This window comes from Elephantulus edwardii, unplaced genomic scaffold, assembly GCF_000299155.1.
Source record: "Elephantulus edwardii isolate Elephantulus edwardi_28Jun2011 unplaced genomic scaffold, EleEdw1.0 scaffold00011, whole genome shotgun sequence".
Classification (NCBI taxonomy): domain Eukaryota; kingdom Metazoa; phylum Chordata; class Mammalia; order Macroscelidea; family Macroscelididae; genus Elephantulus; species Elephantulus edwardii.
Genome location: NW_006399761.1, coordinates 23,414,138 through 23,436,914, shown reverse-complemented (window position 1 = coordinate 23,436,914; position 22,777 = coordinate 23,414,138). Strand labels below are relative to the sequence as shown.

Below are 22,777 nucleotides of genomic sequence, written 5' to 3'. Positions count from 1 at the left end.
TTCCGCCCACTGCCTCCTTTATTCTACCAGAGCCCTGCTGCCCATCATACCGGGCCTACTGGAACATTTCCCCCACTTCCTGTCTTGGCGCGTTCCCCCATTTCATTCAGATCGTTTCTCAAATGTACCACCCTACAGAGGTCTTGCCTGGTTACTTTATTATAACTCTTTCCCTAACTCTGTCTCTGGCATGCCTTCATTTTCTTGTTCTCATTTGTATACTTGTTGTTTAGCCTCCTTGCTCCCTTACTACTGTGGAATCTGTGAAATCAGGAACTGACTTTGTCTTCTTCATATTCCCAGACCCTAGCATCCGTGGTTAGTATAGTATGTAGTAGAGAAGAACTCTTCTTAACTCTTTGTTGCAAAGATCGAGAGGCAACAAAAAGCACAGAATGTCATGTGTGTGTGTGTGTGTGTGTGTGTGTACACGCACAATTTTAATAGCACCCTGGCTCTGCTAAAATACAAGTTGTTGTTGTGTTGTTGATTGCCTTTGAGTCGAGCACAACTCATAGCAACCCTATGAACAAAAGGCCTGAAGTCTTTCTACAACTATCAACGTTTTTCAAAGTTCATAGAGTTTCCAGAGGCAAGTTGTTGAGGAAGTGGGTGCCAGTCCTGCTTCCAAACCTGTCAAGAATGTTATTGGTTGAGTTGCTTCTGATGCATAACAACCCTATGTACAGCAGCTCTGAACTCTTCCCTGTCCTGAGTCCTGAGACAGTCTCACTAATTCTGACATACCAACCCCCATTGCCTCAGTTATTCCAGTCCATCTCATCCAGAGTCTTCCTCTTCTGCGCTATCCCTCCACCCTTCCAAGCATGATTTCCTTCTCCAACGACCAATCTCTCCTGGCCACGTGCCCAAAGTGAGTCAGCTTCAAAATCCTAGCTCCAAGAAGAGACTTGATTTCACCTTCTCCCAGACAGACCTAATTGTTTTCTTGGCAGTCCATGGTATGTTCAAGACTCTTCTCCAGCAACACAACTTGAAGGCATCTATTCTTCTGTCATCCTTACTCATTGTCCAACTTTCTGAAACATAACTAGTAATTGTCCCTGGGCTGACTTCATGACAGCAGATTTTCCCAATGCAATTGGTCTTTTGATTTCCTGACTGCTGGTATTAAGAGTGTTGATTGTGGATCCATGCAAGCTGTAATTGCTAACAACTTCAATCTCTTCTCCATTTATTATGGTGCTACCTGATGACCCCGTGGTGAGAATCTTTGTTTTCTTGATGTTGAGCTTCAATACTTATTGAAGACTACAGTCTTTGACCTTTTGCCGCAAGTGCTTCAGATCTTCTTCAGTTTCAACAAGCAAGGTTGTGTCATCTGCATATCGTAGGTTGTTAATGAGTCTCCCTCCAATCCTGATTCCACACTCCTCCTCATAAGGCCCTGCTTCCCGAATGATCTGTTCCACGTACAGATTGAAAAGGTACTGGGACAGGATGCATCCCTGACATACTCCTTTCTTGATTTTGAGCCATGCAGTGTTTCCTTGCTCTGTTGAGTACTGCTTCTTGGTCCAAGTATAGGTTTCATATAACCATGATCAAGTGTTCTGAGATTCCCATTTTCCTCAAGGTTGGCCACAATTTATTGTAATCCAGATAGTCAAATGCCTTTGCATAGTCAATGAAACACAGACATTCTTCTGGTACTCTTAGTTTTTTGCCAAGATCCATCTGACATTGGCAGTAATATTCCTAGTACCACGACCTCTTCTAAACCCAGCCTGTATTTCTGGTAGTTCTCTGTCAATGTACTGTTTAAGTTTTTCTGGATAATCTTCAACACGATTTTGCTAATGTGTGTTATTAGTGATATTGTACGATAATTTCCACACTTTCTCGGGTCACCTTTTTTTTGGAATGGGAATAAATAGGGATCTCTTCCAATACGTTGGCCAAGTAGTTGTCCTCCAGATTTCTTGGAACAACTTGCTGAGCACATCCGGGCAGCATCTGTTAGCTGACATATGTCAATTGGTGTTCTATCAATTTCTGGGGCTTTGTTTTGTACCAAGTCCTTCAGAGCAGCCTGAACTTCTTCTTTCATCACCATTGCCTCTTACTCTTGTGTTGTTTCTTGAAAGTCTGTGTCAGCCAATTTGACTCTGTATACTCCTTCCATCTGCTTTTAATGCTTCTTGAATCATTCAGTGTTTTGCTCCTTAAGCATTGCAACTTGTGGCTTGGATTTATTCTTTAGTTCTTTCAGCTTAAGAAATGCTACGTGATTTCGGCCCTTTTTATTTTCTGACTCCAGCTCCTTGCACATTTCATTATAATATTTTGCCTTGTCTTCTCGAACAGCCCTTTGAAATCTTCTATTCAGCTCTTTAACTTCTTTATTTCTTCCCTTTGCTTTGGCTTCTTGGTGCTCTAGTGCAATATTCAGAGTCTCTTCTGACATTCATTTTGGTCTCCTTCTTCCTTATTAGTAATGACTTTTTGCATTCTTCATAAATTATATTCTTGGGATCTTCCCACAGCTTATCTGGACTTCGTTAGTTAGTGTTCAAGTTCTGAAACCTATTCCTGAGTTGGTTTTTAAATTCATGGGAGATAGACTCAAGGTCAGACTTTTATTCCTGTGGATATGATTTAAGCTTCTTTAGTTTTAATTTGAACTTGCATATGAACAGTTGATGTGCTGTTCCACAATCAGCACGTGGCCTAGTTTTTACTGCTGATATTGAACTTCTCAAGTGGTTCCTTCTACAATTGTAATCAGTCTGATTCCTGTGCATCCCATCAGGTAAAATCCATATATATACTGAGTTTATGTTTTTTTATAAAAGGTGTTTGCTATGAATAAATCCTTGATTGTGCAGAATTCTATCATTCTATCCTCAGCCTCATTTCTGTCACCAAGTCCATATTTTCTGACAGCTGATCCTTCTTCCTGATTCCCAACTTTTGCATTCTAGTCACCCATTATTATCTTGGCTACATGTTCAATTGATTTCTGATTGCAATGGTTGATTAGAAATAATCTCTTTCCTCTTCTTTGGCTCTGGTTGTAGATGCATGCATTTGAATAATGGTGGTATTAACAGGTCTTCCTTGTAAGCGTATGGATATTATCCTGTCGCTCACAATATTGTGTCTCAAGATGGATCTAGAAATGGCCTTTTTAACTATGAACGTGACCCCATTTTTTTTCTCATCTTTTCATCTCGAGCATAATAGATCATTTGGTCATGGGATTCAAAATGTCCCATGCCAGTCCATCTTATTTCACTAATACCCAATATGCCAATATTTATGTGTTCCATTACTTTCTTTACAATGTCCAGTTTTCCTACATTCATGCTTCTCACATTCTACGTACCAATTGTTAATTTCTTCTTACAACTGTTTTTCCTCCTTTGTGTTTCCAAATTTGAGGATTCAACTTCAGTTGCCATATCTATTAGCCTGCTCTTAGTGTACTCAGCGGTACATAGGGTTTTCACACTGCCGTTATGCTTGGAGGAGATATTTCCAGATTTAAACTTTATTCAGTGAATGAACCAAAATGGTTTTTGGTGCCAATATCCCTCAGATCTCTTTCAGTATCATCTTTAAATCATTTGAAACACTGAACCAGAGTGCTCTCTTCCTACTTGGCAGGTAGATCTCGTCAATGATCCTGCGATTGTCCTGCCTTTCCCTACACCCACACCATCCCCTGTTAAGAAGCCAGCTCGGTCTCCATTAGGTAGGACTGTTTCATGTTGCTGGGCTGCATAAGTAATTGCCTCAAGCCGTAATGCGGACAACTAGGCATTGTCAGTGGTTTCCTCAGAAATGAACATTTTGTACCAGACATCAGGAGGAGTAGCACCTGATAAAGAGCTAGTTTCCACCACAAGCATGTGGATGGCGCAGGCCAATTTTTCATTTTACTGGCATTCACTCTACATAGGTTTCTGCATGACCCATTTCTTCTTCATCTTCCTCTCCTGGTTCATCTTCTTCTTTCACAACAGGGACCTTCACAGTTGGCGAAAAATTCATTTTCATGTCGTTGATCCATATTCTTGCCATGTCTTCCTTAGAAAAATCTTTTTTTCCCATTCCTTCATCAGTAGCTGCTGTTGCAGCTGGCTGAGCAGTGTTAGCAGGTGGCTTCAGTTCCAGGAGTTCATTGAGACTGTTATTTTTGAGTAAGTCCTTCAGTTGGACCTGGTCTTTGGGCGGAGCAGCAGGTCCAGCGCTTCGTACTGCTGGTGCAGAGACCGAAGGGCGCGTGTCCGCACTGGTCTGGATAAACTTCGTCAAAATGATGGTTTGCCTATTAGTTGCCATGGGTGGTGTTTTAGTCATTACAGTTGTCGATCCCAAGGTTGGAACCTGTTTTGTTTGATTTAGCACAAATGTCGTAGATGGAGCCTGTTGCCCAACATTTAAGAGTGCCAGCATAGGTACCATCTCTGGCTCCTGTTTAACAGGGAATGCAGCCTCAGCCTCCAACCCTAGTTCTAATGCACCAAAAGGGACTGCCAAATTGGAGGGGTCGGTGTGGTTGGAGTTGCGAGGCCTGCATCTCCTCCATCAATATCAAAGAGGTCATTTAGACTAATGCCACTCTCAAAGCAGCAAGCTGTAAATCTTGGCATAGTTCCACCATCAATGGTTGGATCTAAGGCATCTCCAAAACCAAAACGGTTATCGGGGCTCTGGGGTGGGTGAGGGGTGAGGGGGCTGGGTTTCCGAGAAGGGGAAGGGGGAAGGTATGTACATAGGGTTTTCAAAGGCCAGTTATATTTCAGAAGTGGATGGCCAATCCTTCTTCCTGGATATTCACTGTTAGAAGAATATCTGACAGACAAGTATTTTAATCTAGCAGGTGAAAGAAACTTCCCTTACAGAAATAACAATACATTGACTGCCCACACACCCCAAGCACGTATGTCCACTCTTTTCCTGCTACCTCCCCAATCCTTGCACATGCGGCCACCAGGTCAAACCCTCCCTTTCACACCCACCTCTTGGTATGATCACCAGTCACTTCTGTGATGCCTTGCACTACACACTTCTACTGGTTTAGGATGAATTTTGTTTCTTATTCCACTTTTTCTTCTCCACATCTGAAACGTGTGCCTGTACACAAATATTGGGATTAATTGTTAAATATCGATTTGCCTTTTTCTGGGGTTAGTAAGGTCTAATTGGGTTTTTGTGAAATACTGCAATTAAAATGAAAACTGATGTTGTGTGCTGTACTTATGTGTTATGTACTTACGCCACTATCAGCATAAGAAAAAAATTTAAATTAAGAGTTAATATTTAAAAACCAACAGCAATTACAAGGTCTGGTAAAGAACATGGGTGGTGTGTGTTTTTTTAAAAAGTTACTCTTTAATAAAAAACCAAACAATTGAAAAAAAAATTCATTTTCAAAAAGTAGTATTTTTTTCACATGAGGTAAATTATTTTAAATGAGGGACTTTTATATTTAAATTTTTTAAATTTTGACAGGAGTTTTTGTCTATTAGAACTTAAGAAATTATAGTAAAATGTACTTATGAATTTGATGATAAATTATGTTCTCAGTTTATAGTTACAGTGCTTTGTATAAACATGAAAAATCATTTTTGTCTGTCAATATAAAAATACATGTTAAATTATCTTCTGTATTAAGTAAGTTATAAAACGGTGATAAGGTGTCAGGCAGCCATTTAAATTTAAAAGGTAAGTAGCTAAGTGATATTTTTTTAAAATCTTATATTCACTTTTGCTTTATATTGAAAATCCATCCAAAGCCGACAACACAGTATGGCATTTTACTAAAAGAGGTTCTTTTTCTTAGTAAGGCATACAAATAACAAGGGCCTCATCCTTGCTTCTTTGAAACTGCCTGGACTTCCTCACCTCATTACCGTTCAGTAAGACCATACTCATAGCTGACCCTCCAGCAGGTTTTCAGAAGGTACAAATCACTTTCAGAGGCTGTACATTGTGCAGGAAGAGATTACCCATCCATCTTAAATTAGCAACTATAATTCTTAGCTTGAACATAAATAACTATCAGTTAAGCATTTTCATATTTTATTCATGATGAGTTATGAGCATATTAAAAACTATTATCTTCACCTCATAAATCTTTCTTTAGTTAAGTTCTTTAATCTTCTTCCTAATGTTCTTGTTTTGGTCAGGTACATATGTGCATGGTAATAAATTATGGATTAGAGTGAATATTTAGCTTAAAGAAAAAGGCCGTTGGCATAATATAGTACAGTTGTTGTACCTCATAATCAGCACCTATTAAAACAAGAGTTTTGAGACCAAACCCAGCCCATATACTTTGTTGCTTATTAAAATTCAGGACTGACTTTTAAAAAAATTGGATACAATAATTTAATTTTATTTGGCAGGTTTAGAGAATTAAAAGAGTTGAAAGTGTCATTCTTTAGAGAAGGAAACAGCAGCTAAAAAAAGGCTTATATTTGCTAAAATGAATGGTAATAATAGGGCTAATGTACACGTGTTGAGTTAATTCATATTTATAAAGAGAGGCATGGTTAGTAGTATGAACATTCAAATACTTGGCTTAGGGGGGAAATAGCAATAAATATGAACAAGCTATTACTAAAAAGTGAGATGATTATAATTATTACAATGCTTAGTTAGCAAAGATGGTGGTTGTTGTGTGTTGTTGAGTTGCTTGCGACTCATAGCGACCCTGTGCACAACAGCTCTGAACTGTGCTCTATCCTGTGCCAACCTTATGGTAGTAACATATATCATCAACGGCTTTGAGATTGGAGGCCTGCGTACGACCCATCTGGGTTCCTGTGAGCACATGACCCTCAAGTCCACAAGAGAGGGGGTTTTAGCCATGTTCAACAGTGTGCTTTGCCATACCGCACCATTTGTTGAATTCAAGATGACCTTTGTATGAATAAAGTCAAATAGGATTAAGGCAGGAATTTTCAACAATGGGAAAGAGCAACAGATGTAGCCGACTTTGAACGTGGAAGGATTGTTGATGTACTGTTGGCCTAGGTGGAGGGCTTAATGGGAGGTGGGGAAAAAGAAATTTTCAGAATATCAAAAACACAGGAAGAAGTAAAATTAGTCGAGGTTGTTTCTCTAAGCCTTTTATAATTTTGGTGGAATTATTTTGCACATTTAAAATCATTTTTCTGTAAGTAAATGTTTTCTTTAAAACTAACTTGGTTCTCTTTGTTACAAGGATAGAATTTTCAAAAATGTAGACATACACACTCAAAAATGTGATTAGCTAAGTGTGGATATGGTTAAGGAAATAAAAATTATTTAAAATGACATCATGAGCACTACATCTTTCTGCTATCATCTATGTTACGTTTTTTATTTTAACAATGTAAAACTGCGCAGGATTTGTGCAAATTACTGTATTAGGTTCTAAATATAAAATAGCAAAAGACTTCAAAATAGTATAGAGGATGAGAGATTCTAGGTAGTTTCTGATAATGTGTGGGAGGATTTTAAATAGTTATTATGCATAAATCACTTGACTTATCTTTTTTGTTTTATGTGGAAATGAAGTTGATTTGTTTTTAAAATATTGGACTGCAGTGTGGCTTCTCTTTTCAGATGATTTAATTTAAAATCAAATCTACTCCTTGGTGTCTATTATGTACTAAATGTGCCTCCTGAAAGAGCTGGCTGATTTGGCGCCAGGCTTCTCTGCTTCCTGATAGTATTAGTCCCCTAAGTGAGCTATTGTGGGCTGCGGTAATGAGTAATCTTTGAGCTGTAAAAAGAACCAAAATGCATAAAGAAGCATTTGAGACAAAGGGATAATTTTATGCTTCAACTATTAATAACTGAAAGTTGTTTAGAGGGCTTAGTGGGGAATTTTACGAGGAAAAATATGAATAATGAAATGGTTATTTCTGTTTGGTTTATTAAAATTACATGCTAAATCCAAAAGGAGTGCTGTAGAAAGTGCTCAGACTCAATGAACAGTGTAGCAATAAATTGCTATCAGCACAAGAATCGGTGAGGTGGTTAACTCTAAAAATGTCTGTGGTGCTTGTGTAAATATAGGTGGGGGATGAATACATGTGGGGGGACTGGTTAACTACCGCTGGGTCGGTCCTCAAACATGTTGAGGGGGAAGTCAGCCCAGGTTCTCTTCATCTAATACCCCAAATACTTTTAGGAAGGTCCCTCTCTCTAATCTGTAGGAGCCTTGATGCATCGCACCTGCGAACTGGAAGATCAGGGTTCAAACCACTCCAAGGGAGGAAAACATGGGTATCTGCTTCCATAAAAAATTACAAATTTAGAGTAGTTCTCCTCTGTCCTGTGTGTCTAAATGAGAATAGACACTAGGATGGCAGGTTTGGTTTTTCACCGTGGCCCCACCCTGTGGTTTAGACAGTCATTTAAAAATATAAACCTCCTTTCTTACTTTCCGCTTGGAACCGTGGAGGCTGCCGTGGAGAAGAAAAAGAAGGTTCCTGCAGTGCCAGAAACCCTTAAGAAAAAGCGAAGGAATTTCGCAGAATTAAGGGTCAAGCGCCTTAGAAAGAAGTTTGCTCAAAAAATGCTTCAAAAGGCAAGAAGGAAGCTTATCTATGAAAAAGCTAAGCACTATCACAAAGAATACAGGCAGATGTACAGAACTGAGATTCGGATGGCTCGGATGGCAAGGAAAGCTGGCAACTTCTATGTACCCGCAGAACCCAAGCTGGCATTCGTCATCAGGATCAGAGGTATCAATGGTGTGAGCCCAAAGGTTCGTAAGGTGTTACAGCTCCTTCGCCAGATCTTCAATGGCACCTTTGTTAAACTCAACAAAGCTTCAATTAACATGTTGAGGATTGTGGAACCATATATTGCATGGGGATACCCAAACCTGAAGTCTGTCAATGAACTGATTTATAAGCGTGGTTATGGCAAAATTGATAAGAAGCGAATTGCTCTGACAGACAACACTTTGATTGCACAATCTCTTGGTAAATATGGTATCATCTGCATGGAGGATCTGATTCATGAGATCTATACTGTTGGCAAACACTTCAAGGAAGCAAACAACTTCTTGTGGCCATTCAAATTATCTTCTCCACGAGGTGGAATGAAGAAAAAGACCACTCATTTTGTAGAAGGTGGAGATGCTGGCAACCGGGAAGACCAGATCAACAGACTTATCAGAAGAATGAACTAAGGTATCAGCCATGATTCTTTTTTGTAATCTGGTCAGTTAATAAAACAGTGCTTTCAAATTGAAGGAAAAAAAAAATATAAACCTATCTTCCCACTGTCATTGCCAACAAAAGTTAGACATAGACATAGATATAGATCTTTCCAATCCATTTTATGGTGTCTTTTTGCAATTTTTACTGCAAACAGTGCATAAAATATTGTAAGGTAAATAAAACATGTGCAGTCATCAAATAAGTATAAAATAGAAGTGATGTTGTGGTTGTGTGCTTTCAAGTCAGAACCAACCACACAGAAATACATTTTCCATCCTCCAGTGGAGCAGCTAGTGGATTCGAACTGCATGCCTTTTGGATTGCAGCACAACTTCTTACCACTGGGCCACTTACCACAAGGCCACCAGAGACAGAGACAGTAAAATGCCATAAGAAACTGAAATATGGAGTATGACATGGACTTTGAGAAGAAAGGAAGATTTTATAGGGAGAATGACATCTGAATCTATTACCATCTCAGTTCTACCCGGTGGGATAAAACTGAGACACACAAATGGAGGGGAGGAACATTCTGAGCAAGAGAAGCAGCCTGATCCTCCCTCCCCTGGGCACTGTGCAGCGATCCCTCTCTAGGGTTTACCTTTCCCTTCACGTGCTTTCTCTCCCATGTCATGCCCACTACACATGGGCCCGAATCAGTGGCAGCACTCCTTCCTACCTGTTCCTTACAATCTACCTGGGATGCTTCCTTCGGAGTCCTTCCTGGACCACAAACACAGAAACCCTCACGTCAGCCTGCATCCTGTCGTTCACTTCCCTGCCTTGGAGACAGGATAGGGAAGGATAGGGAAACTTTATCTAATACCCTTTGGGCCTCTGAGGAGTTAGCCCTTGGTAAAGGACATCGTGCTTGGAAAGGAGGAGGATCAGTGAAGCAGAAGACCCTCGATGAGATGATTGACACGGTGACTGACAGTGGACATAAGCACATTGAAGCTGATGAGGAAGGCACAGGACAGGGCAGGGGCAGATCCATTGTTCACAGGGGCCATCTGCAACGTACTCAGCTCAGTGGCGCCCAAGAACAACGGCATACTTCTAATTGCTTCTTCGAATGTCTCTCTTCCCTACCAGACTGATCTAACTTCATGCAACAGGTTCCTGAATAATAGGATGTGAGTGGAGTAGTGATCCAGGCAAACTCCAAGCCCTTGGGGACAGTTCAGCCTAGGGGGTAGACAGATTACAAATACCTAAACAAAAGTTCTTTTCCAATTTGATTAGAAATAAAAGGAAATCAAGAGGCTGAAAAGTTATTATAGAGTGGTAGTACTTTAAACGGGTAGTCCTGAGCCTGCTTTCTGAGATGATATTTAAGTAGGTTCCTAAGTGGTGTAAAGAATTTAACTAAATGGAGAAAGAGTTTCTCTGACAGAGGCAATCGTAAGGATAAAGGTCTTGGAATAGAAATTTATATTGAGGCTTATAAAAAGCTTCTGCACGGAAGTGATATTTGTGCTGAGATCTGAAAGAGGAGTGTAAGACAGCTGGTTAGACAGTGGAGGAAACGGACTGTTTATCCTGAGAGAACAACACGAGGGAGCAGCGTGGCGGGAGCCGAATGCACAAGGTGAAGCTGAGAACTAGGCAGAGGCTAGAACGGGCAAGGCTTTTGAGGGCCATGTCGTGGATTTTGTAATCGATCCCAAAAGAAGTGGTCAGTGATTGGGTTTCCTGCAGGGAAATGGCTTTATTAAATATATGCTTTAAAAGATGACTCATTTTTGTGAAAATGGCTAGAGGTGGTAAAAGCAGGAGAGAATGGGAACGTAAATAGTAATCTGAGCTTGTGGTGATGGAGGCGTGGACCAGTTGACAGTAGAGAGAGAGAGAGAGAAATCTGTAAGGTTTGTGTGCATATGTGCACATCAGCATTCCTGCTCTGCGATCAGGAGTATATGAAGCAAAAGAAAAGCCCAGGGTCTCATTGTGCTGTTTGTTCTGTGGGTTCCAGAGTCCCTCAGCTTCCTTTCTTCCCTTCACATTTCAGCATCTTACATTTGTTCATATTTTGGGGCCATGTTTGTTTTATATCTAATGTCCAGAGGGTGTAGTCATACATAGAAGGAGGAATAGGAATAATGTTGCTGTTTTGTGCTGTAAAGTCACCTGCTACTCAACAGCAACCCTGTGTACAAAAGCCCTAAAACCTGCTTTAGCCTTTTCCAATCTTACTGTCTTTAGCACACCTATCCCCATTACCCAGTCACTGAAATCAGTCCATCTCTTTGAGGGTCTCCTCTTTTGCACTGTTTTGCCACCCCCGCAAGCTTGATGTCCCTCTCCAAGGACTGGTTCCACCTTGCAACATGCCCAAAGTATGTCAGACGAAGCTTCAGAATCCTTGACTCCAAGGAGCAGCCTTGTCTCACTCTCTAGGACAAACATGTTTGTTCTCCTAGCAGTCCATGATACATTCTATTCAGCACCACAGGTATCAATTCTCCTTTTGTCATCCCTAGTCATTGTCCAGCTTTCCAATGCATAGAAATGAATTGCAAAGATCATGGCCTGGACCAGGCTCACCTTAGTCTTCAGACTGACATCTATATGCGGAACAGATTATCTGGGAGGCTGGGCTCTATGAGGAGAAATGTGGCATCAGGATTGGAGGTAGACTCATCAACAATCTGCATTATGCAGATGACACAACCCTGCTTGCTGAAACTTAAGAGGACCAGAAGCACTTGAAGCAGGTGGTCAAGAGGACTACAGCCTTCAATATGGATTGAAGCTCAACATCAAGGGAAAAAAAAAAGATTCTCATCTCTGGGCCGATTGTCAGCATCATGATAGATGGTGAAGAGATTGAGATTGTGAACAGCTTTAGTTTGCTTGGCTGTACACTCAGCACCTTTGGAACCAGCAGCCAGGAAATAAAAAGACAAATTGCATGAACAAAGTTTGCTGTCACAGACCTCTCAAGAGTACTGAAGAGCAATGATGTTAGTCTGGAGATGAAGGAATAATGTTTCTACTCTATATTCCTGGAAAAGTGGTGGATAGCTTTTAAATACTGTACTTGCTGATTGTTCTTTGACGAGAGAAAGACATATTATTGATATTTTCCCATTGATAATCTTGCCACCCTGCTAATCTTGTGGATTAAAGAATAGAATCTGTTGATATATTTTAGGGCCTTATGATTATCATAAGAGATTGGAATGAGGGTTGCAGAGTGGAGTGGGTGGGGGTGGGGGTGTGCAGGGGGATTGTATATCAATGAAGGAATTTTTCTTTTGCTTTTAAAGAAGAGCGAACTGGGGGTGGGGGTGGGCGGGGAGAAAAGTGCAACAATGAATGAATGGAAATGTACTATCTCTGTAAATGTTCATTGAAAATAATAATAATAATAATAATAATAAAAGTAATAATAAAAAAGAAAAAAATGGAATCTGTTGATGGGCATTTGGGCTGCTGGTTACCCTTTAGCTATTGTGAATAGCACTGCTGTGAGCGTGCATGTACATGTATGTACCACTTGAATCCTTGTTCAGTTCTTTTTAAATATTAAAGAGTATAATCATTGAAGCATAGAATTGCTGTATATCACTTTTTGAGAAACTGCCAAACCATATTTCACAGTATCTGAACCACTACCAGCAATGCACATGGATTCTAATTTCTCCACATCCTCACCAACACTCATTTTCATTTTAAATATTTCATTATTATTATGGTTTTGATCTGAATTTTGCTAGTAACTCATGACATTAAACATCTTTTTATTCTCTTGCTAACCTTTTATGTATCTACTCAAATTCTTTGTTTTTTTTAAAAATTTAGTTGTTTGGGGTTTTTTAAAAAATTATGATTATACAACTTTATAAGTCACATACTTAATTTTGAATTATGGTAATAACACTATAAACAAGAATACAATTAATTACAGATTTGTACAGAATGATCTTTTAAAAGATAACAAAGTTACCAAATTGAAGTTTAGGAAAAACACCTCAAATAGCTGCAATGCTAAATTTTTCTATGAACGTCCTTGAGATAAGTTTACAATCAAATATTTATAGAATTGTTGCTGTTGTTATGTGCTGTCGAGTTACCTGAGTCTCTTAGTGACGCTATGTACAACAGCTCTGAAGCCTTCCCTGTCCAGAGCCAGCCTCAGGAATTCTGACACACTTACTTCCATTGCCCCAGTCACTGTATCAATCCATCTCTCATCCAAGGTCGTCTTCTCCTGTGCTGTCCCTCCACCCTTCTGAGCATGATGTCCTTCTCTAAGGACTGGCCCCTCCAGGCCACATGCCCAAAATATGTGAGACAGAGCTTCAACCCCGGATCATTTCATAGAACCTGATATTTTAAGTTTCCTCATTAAAGTGTGAATTAAGATGCTGGAGGAAATACCCCCGCCAGATGTAATGGGTGGTGGGAAAACTGCTTGACAGAATTCACATACTTGAGGTATATTCACTTCTGTGTCTATACCACTTAGTAAGTTACTGTCTTGATGAGGATAGGACTTCCAGACAGGCTGCTGTGGTTCTCAGATAGCTCTTCTTGAGGAATCAAATGGGGGGGAAAGGTTTATCCGACAGAAGGACCCTGGTGTGAGAATGTATTTACATGGACATGGTTTCCAGGTGGCAGACATGGGGCTTTATATAGATTTGTCCTAACACACTTGTTTCTAAGATATGAAGGTTTTACTTTGTCAGTTGTTTTAAGGTTTTGTGTAGCTGAAGCTATGGGCTCAATTCCCTGCTTGTCAAAAGTTTCTTCTGTTTTAACCAAGTTTCCTGGGTTGTTTCTGAGCTCCATATTAAATTTGTCCTGGTGCGTTGTCTCAGATGTGGCAGGACCAAGGACTCTGGGTCTCTCTCGAGTGCTATGCAGGAGAGGAGAGTCAGTGCCCAGAAGTGGAAACTTGACATTGACTTAGAAAGTGATTCGAAGTCGGTATCTTCTTCATCTCGGCCCAGTCCTTCAGGTGTGACAGATGTGCTGCATGGTGCATCTCTATTTATGCCATCTTTTGCCTGAGGCTTATATAGCGCTGCTTGTGTATCAGTTTTATCTGTACCCTGTATAAGCACAGAGCACTGTGTTTCAGTTGCCATATCTGGTACATTAAGTTTGCTTAAGTCTTCTTTCTGTGCTTTTGCTCACATGCATATCCTATGAAATTCTTCCCTCAGATCCCAGAATGTCTTCTCTTTGTAATCCCTTTCATGAAATAAAGGAATACCAAGACTCCTTGGTGATGTTTCTTTTCTAGGAGAAGAAATCTCTCTTTTACCTTTAACTGCTTTCTTTTGGTATTTCTGATAACACTTTATCATGTGGCAGATCAAGAGTCACATTGTTCTTCCTCCAGTCACTGTCTTCAAGCAGAGGATCATAGCCATTATCTGCAAAACAAAAATCTCTCGGGCATCAGTGGGAAACCTTTGTCTTTGGTCCCATCTCAACTGGCTTTCACAAGAAGTAGCTGATTTTAGCCATCAATATTAATTAGTTTGTTGAATGACAGCTCACAAGTCCCTGGTGCTCACAAGTTCTCTGCTCATCGTTCTCAGTCTTTGGGCGCAGTTCTTTTATTGCAGAATCTCTTTGCGTGCATGCCTGTTGAAATGCTTCATGAGCTTTATTGAGTTACTCGCCAGTGTTTTTATCCATTTCCTCCGTGTCCTGTAGCATCATGATAAAGGGTGGAGTGTGTGACAGATCTAAACTAATACAGCGTTGTTACTGGGCATCTTGGTGTTGGAACCAAGTCAGAGCTGACCCTCCAGCGAGTTACCATCCAATCAAAGCAAACAGTGGATTCGGAAGTTGAAGGATTCTGCCATGCTGTCTTGAGGCTCAGCTCAGTGATCACACCAGGCCAAGCCAAGTTGTTCAATTTTTCTTGCTATTTAGTTGCAGTAATTGTTCATTTTGTGTATATAATTTTGTACACCAGACCCTTATGAAATATGTGATTTACAAATCATTTCTCATATTGTTTTGGCTATCTTTTTGCTTTCTTGGTAAGGTCCTTTAAAATTTTCGTTTTATTGAAGCTATATTTATGTCTTTATTTTATTCTTCCTGCTTTTGGTATCATATTAAAGAACTTACTGCCAAACCCAAGGTCGTGAAGATTCACCCCTTTGTTCTCTACAAAAGTTTTATGGTTTTAATTTCTACCTTTAAGTTTCTTTGGCTGTTTGGAGTCATTTCTGTGTATAGTGTAAGGAAGAACTCCAACTCTATTCTGTTGTAATTAGAAAATATATTTTCCATTATTTAACTTTTTAATTAATCAAGATTTTTTTTTATCCCATAATATGATCTGTCTTTATGAACACTTCAAAACCATGTCTATTTTGTCCAGGCGATTTGGGTTTTTTGTTGACTTCTTTCTTCTCAAGTGCCTAGAACAGTCCCTGGTATCTGAGAGGGTCACGTTCTATTTTTGTTGATTAGACCTCTCTCTGATTGTCAAGTTGGAACTGACTCATGACTGATCCTCTGGCAGGTTTTCTGGGTCTGTAAGTTGCAAAGAGAACAAACAAGTTTGTCCTGGAGAGGGTGAAATTAGGCTGCTCCTTGGAGGCAAGGATTCTGAAGCTCCATCTGACATACTTGGGCATGTTGTAAGGAAGGGCCAGGCCTTGGAGAGGGACGTCATGCTTGGGAGGGTAGAGGGATGGCGCAGGAGAGGAAGACCCTTGGTGAGATGGATTGATTCAGTGACTGGGGTGATGGGGTGTGTCAGAGATAATAAGATTGGCACAGGATAGAGCAGGGTCTAGGACTGTTATACATAGTGCCGCTGTGACTCAACAGCATATAATAACAACAAATGGCATAAAGGAGATTGCCCACCTTTCTCCACAGAGTCTCTCGTCAGTTTGAGGCTCAAGAGAGGCACTACCTTTGCATTAGCACAAGTTCCTAATGGACTACATACACCTTCATGGCTGTGTACATGCTGAATTAGATAATGCAGAAGTGTGCTGTGCGCCATCAGGGGAAATACATCTTGGTAAGTCTTCTAGGATATAAGCGAGGTTTGCTGAAAGCAAAAGATGAAAAGATAAAGAAATTCCGAGATGTACACCAAAAGTGAATCGTTGCTCCGTGTACTACAGGCTTACTCTTTACCTAAGGGGTACAATTTTCTGAAGTGAGTTCGTGAAATCTTATTTTAACCAAGTGCTACTTTATGCACCTTTCAGTCCATGTACTTTTAAAAGTGATATAGTTAGGCTGTACCAAGTTAGGACAGTGACTATTTCCTGATTGGAATTGGGATGAATTTGTAGATCCTTGAAGTAATTGAGCTCTGATTGCTTAATGGGAGTTGAACTGCCAATTAGATTCAAAGGTGAGTGGTTCAAATCCACCAGTTGCTCCTTAGGAGAAAAACGAGCACTCTCCTCCCTCGTTATTTATAGACTCTGAAAAGCATGGGGGGGTCACCTATGAGTTGTTTCCAACTCAGCAGCAATGAGTAGAGTTGGTAGAAATGAATGCACTCTTAGCCTGTGGCCAAATTATTAGATAATATATTATTTTATGGGGGTAACTCATATTATTCCATTTAAACCATGTTATTGTTGGTAGGTACCATCAAGTCAAGTTCAATTCCTAGAGCCCTAGTAACCATGAATCTGTACTATCCTGGAGCATCCTCCTCATCTCTGACATACAGGGTGCAAAAGTGGACCTTGGAGGTAAAGGTGATGAAGCTTCATCTCTCATCCTCTGGTTGCCAGCAGAGGTTGTTCTTTGGAAGGGGGACATCATGCATGGAAGGATGGAGGGTCAGTAAAAGAGAGGAAGACCCCCAACGAGATCTCTTGATGTGGTTACTGCAGCAAGGGGCTCAAGTGTGTCAGAGACGTGGGGATCGGCAGGGTTCAGGTCTTTTGTCCATGGGTCGCTCACTGTGAGTCATACTTGACTCAGTGGCACGTAACAACAGCAGCTTCCTAAAATATTTCAGTATTGACCAATTCTTTTTGGTTCGGTGACTCTGTGTATTTCTTGTTATGCATCAGAGAGTTGGACAATGACTAAGGAGGATAGAAGGAGAATTGCTGCCTTTGAGCTGTGGTGCTAGAGAAGAGTATTGAATGTACCATGGATTGCCAAGAAAACAAACAGATTCATCCTGGAGAGGGTTAGACCAGGCTGCTCCTTGGAGGCAAGGATTCTGAGGCTTCGTCTGACATAGTTTGAACATATTGTAAGGAAGGAGAAGTCCTTGGACATCATGCTTGGGAGGGTGGAGAGACAGCGTAGGAGGGGAAGACCCTCTATGAGATGGATTGATTCGGTGACTGGGGTAATTGGGATGGGTGTGTCAGAGGCAGTATGATTGGCACAGGATAGAGCAGGGTTTAGGGCTGTTGTACATAGGGTCGCTATGAGTCGCAAGCGATTCGACAGTACATAACAACTTCTGATGATTCCTAGGTCATTCAAGATTTTGCCCATGGCATTTTTCAGTATTGCAACTCAAAGCTTGAATATGGTTTTTTGTTCTTAGTTAAATTTTAATTCTATTCAATATGTTTTTTAAATTTTTTTTTATTAATTTCAGTGAAAATTTACAGAGACTTTGGATTTTTATTCATTCATTTTTGTATTTTTTTTTCCCTTCCAACCACTCCCCCCAGTCCTCTCTTGGTAAAGTAAAAGAAAAATTTTTTCATTGTTTTACAATCCTTCTCCCCACCCCCCCCAGGTCCACTCCACTATGCAGCCTTCACTCTGGACTCCCATCATGACAAAAACACCTAATCACATATCCCTTTTAAACAGTTTTCTCCCTCATCTGTTTCAATGCAGTACACATTATTTCTCCCATCCTTCTCAGTCTCCCCCTAACTCCAAGGTCAGTCCTGTTTTACAACAGTGGCATCATGCAGTATTTGTCCTTTGTCCTTTTGTGACTGAGATACTTCACTCAGCATAATGCCCTCGAGGGTCACCCATTTTGAATAATATTGCATGAGCAGCATAGTATTCCATTGTGCGAATATACCACAGCTTCTCTATCCATTCGTTTGTTGATGGGCACTTAGGTGGTTTCCAACTCTTTGCTATTGTGAACAAACCCATGATAAACATGGGTGTGCATATATCTGCTTGGGTGGCAGTTATGGTCTCTTTGGGGTATATTCCCAGTAGTGGAATTGCTGGGTCAAATGGTATCTATATTTGCAACTTTTTGAGAAAGTGCCATACCACTTTCCAGAGCGGTTGCACCTCAACATGTTTTTAAAGTAACATTTTAGGGAGCTCTGGTGGCCTACTGGCAAGAAATTGCACTGCAATCCCAGAGGTATGCAGTTTGAATCCACCAGATGCTCTACTGGAGAAGGGGGGGCAATCTCCTACTGTACCAGTCAGATCAGATTTGATGGTACACACACACAAAATAATATTTTTATAAAAAGTTACATTTTAAAATTGGTAAAGCAGCTGCTACAGCATTCTCATCATTGGGGAGAAGAAAGAGCTCTTTTAAGGATATTTTTTTCTACTTAAATCCCCATGTCATATTTTTAGTGGTTTTATGACATAAAAAGATCTTTAGCCATTTATTAAATTCCTCATTCATGACAATGTAAGCTCCAGAGAAACAGGGACTTACTTTGCCCCCCATTATCTTGTCAACCCTAACATGTAATGTGTGTTCAGTGAGTTTTTGCTGACTGGAAAAATGAGCTGTTTTGTTGGTTGTGGTGGCAGCTTTGGTAAAAATGGACAAGTATAGCTGTGGGGTTTTGCCTGGTTTCACTGTTCTTTGTGGGACAAATCATTAAGCTTATTTGGCTCAGATTCATCTCTTCGATCCTTAAAGAGCATGCCAGGTTTTAAGGAGCAAGCTGAAATAGCTGGAGGGTTCTCTCCTAAGATATTAACTAGGAAAATGGGCCTCAGATGAGTTAAAACTGTGTCTCAGTAAATTGTCCAATCACTGACATGTGCTAAAGGGTTCGAAAACTGTGGTTTGTGAGAGCCCGCGGGATTTTTCCTTTCATGTACTCTGTCTCATTTTTTAGGTTTCTTTGGCACATTTAACAGAAGGTGGGGCATTTGCCTGTTTTATCTGAATCAAATTGCAAAAATGAACTACTTGGAAAATTCTTGTCTTTTTTTTTAAGAAAAAATATTACCGTTTATTTCATTCTTTGTTGAGTTTGTCAAGTACAGTTTTTAGATGAGCTTTTAAAATTGACTTTACAGTTTTTGTTCCGAAAATCTAATGCTGTAGAAAGATGGAATGAGTTCTCCTCCTGTGTGTTTTATGGCCTCTAAAAATAAGCGGGATGGTCAGCTATGAGGTGGTTCTAACTTGATGGCATATAACAAGTAATGGTTATGAGTGTGGTCTTTAGTAAAATGTCTTTTCATGTCCTTTGCCTATTTTTTAAATGGGTGGTTTATCTTTTTGTTATTGAAATTTTGGGGTCATTAGTATTATTCCCTTGTTAGATATATGTCATTGCCGATATTCTTCCCAACCTGTAGGTTCTCTTTCTGTTTTTTAAAAAATTGACAATGTAAGCTCCAGAGAAACAATCATTCTTATATACATTGTGTCATTCATGTACATTGTATTTTAGACAATCATTGTATTTTAAAGTCATTTAAATACATTGTATTTTATATCATTACTACTGATCTATGCCTGTTAGCACTGAGAGAAGTCTTTTGATATACACCTAAGAACTTAATTTTTAAAGTCTTAGTCCAGTTTAGCTTCTGCTGTTTATAAATTTTCAGTTGTTTGATAATTTATTTTGACCATAGATCAGGCCCCTATGTTTACCTCAGTTTTTTTATTTGATCATCTTTATAGTTTTAGGTATCACATTTAAGTCTGTGATTCAGTAGAATTTAGTCTTTGTATATTGTGCATAGTTTGAGGTTTGTTAGTGCAATCTTTCTCCTACAGTTTTCTGTAACTTGATGGCCAGTTTTACCAGCAAAATTTGGCAAAGAAGCTATATTTTACTCCATTGAATAGATTTTGGTAAGTGGTAGTGGCAGGAAACTACACTGCAATCCTGAAGACACATGGTTCGAGGCCACCAGCTGATCTGCAGGAGAAGGATGGGCATTCTCCTCCCATGCAGTTAACTGCCTCTGAAAACCCACTGGAGGGTCAGCTATGGGTCACTTCTGACTTGACAGTACACAGCAACAACAGCAATGGATTTTGGCTCTTTGTCAAAGACCAACTATCCTGTGTTGACAGATTTACTTCTGGGTTCTTAAGTGTGTGCAGTGGTCTCTGTGTCTCATTGTGCCTGGCTCTTTGGGCTGCTGTGGTGGTATGTTTTGAGATTCTAAAGTGTAAGGCTTCCTACTTCCTTCCTGTGCTTATTTTGAGGCTCTTTTCATATAAAATTGATTAGTTTTTGCATCTCTTTAAAGACTGATGGTGGAATCTGGATTAAGATTGAATTAATATCTATAGATAATTTTCAGTGGTATTGACATTTTACCTATGTCAAAGCTTTCCTATCTACAAACATAGTATATTCTTTTTAATTATTATTTTTTATTATTAATTTCAATGAAAGTCTACAAAGACTTTGGATTTCCATTTATTCATTGTTGCACTTTTCTCCCTGCCCAACCGCCCCCCTCCCCAGTTCGCTCTTCTCTTCGACAAGTAAAAGAAAAAGTCTTTCATTGTTATTCAATCCCTCCCCCTGAACATAGTATATTCTTCTATTTTTATAGCTCTCTTTTGGATTCTTGTTACACTTTGCTTTTGGTAGGTCTTTTAAGTCTCTGGTTCTATTTATTCCTAAGTGTTTCATCTTTTGGATGGCTCTTGTAATGGCATTGTTTTGCATATTTCCTGTTCAGAGTTCTCTTTGGTTACTGTGGAGAAATCCTACTGATATATCTATATAGATACATCTAGCTATATAGATATAGATGTCTGTAGATATCTGTATCTATCTATGTCTGCCTGTTTATCTTCTGTTCTGCCAGTTTGCTGAATCATTTTGTTCATTCTGGTAATTGCCTTCCTGACTCTTTGGAATTTTCTACCTGTAGGATCATTTCATCTGCAAAGAGAGGCCTATTTGCAGTTACTTTAACTTCCAATACAGTAGTGAGTAGGAGAGGTGATCAAGAGCATCCTTGTCCAGTTCCCATTTGCAGGAAGAAAATTTTCCAGTCTCTCTCTCCTGAGAGAAATTTGGCACTTGATTTTGTATTTATAGTCTTAATTATGTTGAGGAATTTCTATTGTATTGAGTATTTTAATCAAGAGAGGGTGTTAAATTTTACCAAATGCCTTTTCTACATCAGGTGACGTGATCATATTCCTTTCCTTCGGTTCTGTTTTTATAGTAGATTACACAGATTGTTTTTCTTGTTTTGAACCATCCTTGATGTTACTCCCATTTGACCATGGTATATGTTTTCTTTATATGCTGCTGGATTCTACAGGTTAGGATTTCATTGAAAATTTTTGCATCAGTGTTAATGGTCTGTAATTTTCTTGTTGAGTGATGATTTTGCTTGGCTGTGGTATCAGGTTTATGCTTATTATGGGATGACTTCAGGCGTATTCCATCAGTTTTTACATTTTAAAATAGCTTCAAAAGAATTGATCTCAGCTCTACTCTTATTAATGTTTGTTAGCATTCCCCACTGCCCATCTTTCTCTTATGCAGCAGCTGGTGGATTTGAACCATGTGGCTTCAGGATTGCAGTATAGTTTCTTACCACTAGGCCACCAGAGCTCCTTAGCATTCACTGTTGAAGTTATCCTGTGAAATGTGGAAAAATTTTGGTGAAATTGGAAAAACAAGGCAGCCTCTTCGAGTCCTGGTTCTCATAGGCATTGCTGTATTACATACAGCCTCACACTCTTTGCTGTTGAGGGAGAATCGATTCCTAACCTATCCTCCATTGGGTTTCTGAGGCTGTAAGTCGCACAGCAGGATATGGCCCATCTTTCTCCTGCAGAGCTCCTGGCACATTCACACCACCAGGGAGGTACCACCTGTGGTTAGCAGCACAGTGCACCTCCCTGTGGACAGAGCTCCCTCTGCTAGCGGTATATTGTCAGATCAGATTCTGTGTTAAGTGCATCACAGCCATTATGTCCTTGAATTCTCACAACCTCCACTAGTAACTTCATTTTACCTGAGAAAGAAACTGATTCTTAGAGAAGGTAGATGAAGGCTCAGCACAATTGCGTGTTAAATCAATAGTCAAAGGTAATGTTTTTATCAAAGAAGATCTCACGAGCATGGTGAGTTCTCTGCTTTGTTTGAAAAGAAAGTTTAGTGAGCCATGATCCCAAGATCTTTCTTTCAGGCATAATCCAAAATTTATAATATAAATCATAAATTCATTTGATAAATGACAGTAGTTATAGAAAGGCATCAGGTCTTTTGTTCATAGGGTTGCTATGAGTTGTGCTCAACTTGATAGCAATCAACAACAACAACAATCCAAAATTAAATAAAAAAGCAAGTTAAAGAATTGAGTTGTTTCTTAGTGCCATCAGGTTGACTGTTGCTGTAGCATCCCTACGAACAACAGACCTAAACTTTACCCTTTGCTATTCT

General features: G+C 39.7%; 2 protein-coding genes and 1 pseudogene across 4 annotated transcripts in view; 2 read left to right on the top strand and 1 right to left on the bottom strand.

Annotated features, from left to right (window-relative positions):
* EHBP1 (EH domain binding protein 1) overlaps positions 1-22,777 on the top strand; it is a 411,111-nt gene that overhangs the window by 233,467 nt on the left and 154,867 nt on the right. The window lies entirely within an intron of this gene.
* LOC102869505 (60S ribosomal protein L7-like) lies at positions 8,327-9,160 on the top strand. The gene has a single exon (XM_006880982.1). It carries the CDS (start codon positions 8,327-8,329, stop codon positions 9,158-9,160), a length of 834 nt encoding a protein of 277 aa, XP_006881044.1.
* Positions 13,532-14,849, bottom strand: LOC102852956 (annotated as a pseudogene).